The 6,000-nt window shown below is 44.0% G+C and overlaps 1 protein-coding gene across 3 annotated transcripts in view; it reads right to left on the reverse strand.

Annotated features, from left to right (window-relative positions):
* MFHAS1 (malignant fibrous histiocytoma amplified sequence 1) overlaps positions 1-6,000 on the reverse strand; it is a 111,071-nt gene that overhangs the window by 94,981 nt on the left and 10,090 nt on the right. The window contains exon 2 of one of the 3 annotated variants that reach the window (XM_017535648.2): positions 3,217-3,310. The exons of the other annotated variants lie outside the window; for them this stretch is intronic. Coding sequence (XP_017391137.1) covers positions 3,240-3,310 — 71 coding nt within the window. The 3' untranslated portion in view covers positions 3,217-3,239. The remainder of the gene's footprint in view (positions 1-3,216; positions 3,311-6,000) is intronic. 3 annotated transcript variants of the gene reach the window in all.

Here is a 6,000-nt window from a genome sequence, read left to right on the forward strand (position 1 = left end):
GATAGCCACCATGAGAAACTTTCTTTTCTTCTACCCTCCAAATGTTTTATAAGTTTTTATAAAAAGGAAAAAGCATTTTTAAAAGAGCCTAAGATGTTCATATGAACAGAGATCACATTCACACTGTATTCCATCACTTCAATGAAGAAAAGAGTTTTTATCCACAAACTTACCACTTTTCTAAATGTATGTTTTGACTCTTGTGCCTTCTGGAATGGTGGAAACAGCAGCAAACTCCTGCTGAGCTCTTACCAGGTGTCAAGCTTGTTCTAAGCATTTAACACGTGTATCTCAACCCTTGGGGCCAAGACAAACTGTTATGATGCCTAAAGTCACACAACTAAGAAGCAGTGGTACAGGGATCAGAACCCAGCAGTCTACCACCAAAGTTCTTGCAACTAACCACCATATTATAATGCTTCAATTCGAAAACAACACAACATCCCAACTGTTTCAAGTCAAACTATAAAGCGAATACAAACAAAGTATCAAGTAGCATTTAAAAATACCTTGTCCTTCCTAGGATTTGACTAAATGTAATTGAGGATACTTTGATAAGTTGGCAGGCAAGGGAAGACAAACTCAAATGATGATAAGATACAAGAAACCACTGTTGGCTGGGCGCAGTGGTTCACACCTGTAATACCAGCACTTTGGGAGGCCAAGGCAGGCAGATTGCCTGAGGTCAGGGGTTCAAGACCAGCCTGGCCAACATGGTAAAACCCCATCTCTAGTAAAAATGCAAAAATTAGCCGGGCACAGTGGTGCATGCCTGTAGTCCCAGCTGCTTGGGTGGCTGAGAATTGCTTGAACCTGGGAGGCACGGGTTGCAGAGAGCCGAGATCATGCCACTGCACTCCAGCCTGCGAGACAGAGAAAGACTCAGAAAGAAAGAGAGAGAGAGGATGAAAGGGGATGGGAGGGGAGGGGAACAAAACCACTGTCATAGTGTGGTAAGTGGTGTCCAACAAATGAAGTGCATAGACATAGTGGTCCAGGGCTGGGCACAGTGGCACATACCTGTAATCCCAGCACTTAGGTGACTGGATCACTGGAGCCCAGGAGTTCGAGACCAGCATAGACAATGTGGCAAACTCCTGTCTCTACAAAAAAAACAAAGACTAACTGGGCATGGTGCCATGTACCTGTAGTCCCAACTACTGGGGAGGCTGAGGAGGGAGGATCATTCAAACCCAGAAAGTCAAGGCTGCAGTGAGCTGTGATGGTACCACTGCACAGTCCATCCTGGGTGACAGAGTGAGATCCTGCCTCAAACAAAACAAAACAAAAAAACTATGGTGTTGCATTAATGCAAATTTAATAAAAATCACAATTTCAGTCAGTGAGTAGTGTCACACACAAAAAAGCATAATGTAAATATAGTGAAACTTAGCCCACAATAAAACGGTAATTGTGTCAGATCCAAATTCGCCTTCATTGCAGGATCTGTTAGGATAAGATTTAGAGCAAAGAAAATTGATGTTCTGGGATACATTCCTGGGGATTACAGAGGCATGCGGCTCTCTGGCTAATGTTAGAATGAATAACCAACACTCCTCTTCTCCCTCTACTCAGACATAGAGAAAGTGACCAGTAGCACGCTTAAACATGGCTCCGCAGAGCAGGTGTTCTGTCAGCTTAACAATAACTTGATTATGAGTCTGAGCAAATCATGTGAAACTACTCTTCTGTTTTCCCAGCCATAAATCTCTTCCAAGGTCTCAAGAGAGCCCAGCTCGATCACAAAGGGACAGGCTAGAACAATGCTTCCAAAACTCTAGTTGATGGGCCAGTGGGTCACTGGCAAGTGTTTACCAGTCCATGAATGTCATTTAAACAAAGAAGCCTCTCCCTTATTATAATTTCTAAATGCAAAATGCATCTGTACACACATGCCCACCCCTTGGCCTGCTGAAGTCTTTGTCTGCTCCCTGCCTTTCAAATGGCATTCAAACTTGAAATGCTCCACCTCCCTTCTTCAGGTGGTTAAATGGAAATCATCCTCTGCACTCACCTGCAGGGTGGTCTCTCTGAGACCTCTGATGGCACTCTCCCCATTTTACCTCCATCTGACCATGACCTCCACTGACCTCTGCACGGGAAGCTCCCATGCAGTACCAGGACCTGTCTGCCCAGAACTTAGAATATGAAGGGAGAGCAGGTGAGTTGGCGTACTCTGGAAATCAATGGCAACCTAACTGAGACCCACAGGATGGCGGGTCAGAGCTAAGGCCCAGGGCTGACACCCCAGAGTTCTCTAACTCTGTGGATTCACTTAATCTCTAAATGTCAATTTTTCCTTCTGAAAACAAAGACAGTAATAACACCTATTTCCTAGGGTTTCTGGGGGGATTAAACTAGATTGCCCCTAAGAGGCACTCAGCACTGTCTCTGCAACATGAGAAAATGTCAACATTGTCACCTACTCTTCTATTTTTCTCCAAAAATAAGGAGACTGATGTGATGGTTAACACAATAACCTTCAGACATGAAAAACAGGAATCAGACCAGGCACAGTGGCTCACGCCTATAATCCCAGCACTTTGGGGGTCCAAGGTGGGTGGATCACAAGGTCAAGAGATTGAGATCATCCTGGCCAACATGGTGAAACCCCATCTCTACTAAAAAAAATACAAAAATCAGCTGGGCGTGGTAACGTGCGCCTGTAGTCCCAGCTACTTGGGAGGCTGAGGCAGAAGAATCACCTGAACACAGAAGGCAGAGGTTGCAGGGAGCCAAGATCACATCACTGCTCTCCAGCCTGGCAACAGTATGAGACTCTATCTCAAAAAAAAAGGAAAAAAGAAAAGAAAAACAAGAATCATTGAAACAATAATAAAGTTGGTAATTCAAACAATGGCACCCAGGAGAAATATTTTTCTGATTTTGCATTTTCCCTTTCCATCACCTTTTTAAAAGGTCCTTTTGGAAAAAAAAAAAAAAAAAAGGAAAAAAGGAGAGAAGGAAGAATAGATAGAAAGACTGAGGAGGAAGGGAGGGAGGGAGGCTTTTTCTATAGGCCTAAAATTTACTACTAATATAAACTAGTACTAATGTTAATACCATAGGCTTCATTTTAAGAATAAAGAGGATCTAAGAAAACTAACCCTTTAATTTTCCTTAACATTTAATATGCTAATAGTAGAAAAGTATTTCATCGAAGCATCTCAGCAAGGAAATCCAGCAGTCATATATTTTTATTATGATGCTACGCACTTTAATGGATGCTGTCTTTGGAGTCAGCGTTCATATAGTCTTTGGTGTCCGGAAATGACGGATGATTTGAATCCTTCCCCAAATGGGAGCAACTCTATAAACGACAAGAAAGGTAAGAACTACTGCCAGGCACAGCGACTCACACCTATAATCCCAGCACTTTGGGAGGTCGAGGCAGGAGTATCACTTGAGGTCAGGAGTTTGAGACAAGCCTGGTCAACACAGTATTAAAAATACAAAAAAAAAATGGGCCGGGCATGGTGGCACATGCCCGTAGTCCCAGCTACTTGGGAAGCTGAGGCGGGAGAATCACTTGAACCTGGGACGTAGAAGTTGCAGCGAGCCAAGCTCACGCCACTGCACTCCAGCCTAGGCGGCAGAGTGAGACTCCTATCTCAAAAAAAAGGTAAGGACTCCTGAAGAAGAGGCATCTGGGTGGCAGAGCAACACTCCTGTCCCCCCCCCCCCAAAATAAAAGAACTCCTGAAGAAGAGGCTGATTAGTTTGGAAAGTTTTTAGAAATCCTCATGTACAATGAATTTTCTTTTTCCAGCATCCTCACAAGTTCTGCCTGAGATTTCTCACAAATAATCCGAACTGAAAATTAACTCAAAAGAATGACTTGAGCATTAACTTCCACCTACTCATACATATGAAGGAAATCCAAAGCTGTAGCCTACTTTGCTCAGTGGGATCACATTTTTTTCTGGAAAATCAAAAGCCAGCGTTCCTCCCAAAAAGTATCTTTCAAATATACAAATGATTTCCTCTGTATCAGGTCAGATTCCGTATTTACAAGAATCAACAATGACATTAACCAAGATCCCAACACAGCTCCCCATGGCCAAGATCACGTATTTTATTTTATTTTCCTAAAACTCCCAGTTCAGTACAAACTTCTGTATAGAGCAGGTATTCAACAATGATTGATGACACTTATCTGTCTAATTCGGTAGTCCTCTAAATTTGTATCATTGCCACCATTACCATCTGCTGCCCCCCTACCTTCATAAGGTCTTCCCAGTTATTCCAGGAGTTGAACTCAAAATTTATGTTTAAAAAAAAATCTCTAGGCCAGGTACAGTGGCTCACATCTGTAATCCCAGCACTTTGGGAGCCTGAGACAGAGAGGTTAGGACTTCAAGAGCAGCCTGGCCAACATGGTGAAACCCCGTCTCTACTAAAAATACATTAAAATGAGCCGGGCATGTTGGCATGCCCCTGTAATCCTAGCTACCTAGGAGCCTGAGGCAAGAGAACTGCTGGAACATGGGAGGCAGAGGCTGCAATGATCAAGATCACACCACTGCACTCCAGCCTGGGCGACAGAGGAAGACTCTGTCACAAAAAAAAAAAAAAAAAAAAAAAAAAAAAAAAAAAAAAAAAAAAAAAAAAAAAAAAAAAAAAAAAAAAACTCTATTAGGAATTACACAGCATTGATTTGTACTTCTCTTCTATGTGTTCTTTACAGAGTCCAATGTATGTCATCCCCTCATCAAGTCACATATACCCCAGAGCAGACCAGGAGGCCTGGATGCCCTCCTTTTTGTCCTCTCATCCACAGTAAAAGGATCCCCACAACCATGTCAAAGATATCCAGTCAACATGGCATCTCCAGGCCTAGCCCCAAAATCCCTACTCTTCTTAAGTCATACCTTGGAAAGAAAGTTGCTACAAAGCCTGGCAAAAGAATTGCCAATCAACTTGCCCCAGGAGGAATGCCCCCAATCTATCTGCCCCTCACCTCCAAAAGTGCTTGGCTTAGATGTGGCAGGTATGCAGCACTGGGAATGCACTAAAAGCCATGGAATAGTTCACTTTAAAATGTCTCTTTTCATATGATGTGACTTTCACTCAATAGGAGAAGGAGGAAGATGAGGAAGAAGAGCAGCATCAGTCATCAGGACTTGACTCATTAAGCCACGTCACCCAAAAAGCAGAATGGCACAAGCAAAACAGGAACCTCCAGAGAACAGCCTCAACATGACTCCAGTTTCCCCGTCTCCTTGCCCTTCTCCCAAGTGTGCTTGTTCAGATTTGCAAAAGTGAAGGAAACTCAAGAGTTTGAGTTCTTTCAAAATAACCAACCTGCTCCAAACCCCTTCCACCTGCTCAGCCCTGCGCCAGGCAGTGCACAGTCTTGGACCATCACATGAAATGTCAGAACTCAGAGAGGAGAGTATGTACCTGTGCAGTAATGCTGCCACTCCTAACACATGAGAGGGTCTTTATGGTTTAACAACAACACATCATCATAGGTGCTCTGTGGTTGTCTGAGATGCCCATCAATCACTCTGGGTTCTACACACTGCACAGACTTCCAAAGCCAAGCAGTGGGAGGAACCAGCTTCATTCAGGCTGGAGTAGCCTTGGAGAAGGCAGGCTAAACAAGGGTTCCTAATCCCTTCCTGCTGAAGTAAAGGCTGCCAGCCTCAGAAGAAGGTAAACCTGACAACCAGCCCCCAGCAGCTAATGTTGCAATCAGAAAAACTGAACCAGGCTGGATGCAGTGGCTCATACCTGTGATCCCAGCACTTTGGGAGACCAAGGAGGGAGGATCACCTGAGGTTAGGAGTTTGAGACCAGCCTGGCCAACACGGTGAAACTCTGTGTCTACTAAAAATATATAAATTAGCCGGGCATGGTAGCAGGCGCCTGTAATCCCAACTATAGGGGAGGCTGAAGCAGGAGAATCACTTGAACCCAGGACATGGAGGTTGCAGTGAGCCCAGACAGCAACACTGCACTCCAGCTTGGGTGACAGAGTGAGACTCAGTCTCAAAA

Source organism: Cebus imitator, unplaced genomic scaffold (genome assembly GCF_001604975.1).
Source record: "Cebus imitator isolate Cc_AM_T3 unplaced genomic scaffold, Cebus_imitator-1.0 Scaffold5, whole genome shotgun sequence".
NCBI lineage: Eukaryota > Metazoa > Chordata > Mammalia > Primates > Cebidae > Cebus > Cebus imitator.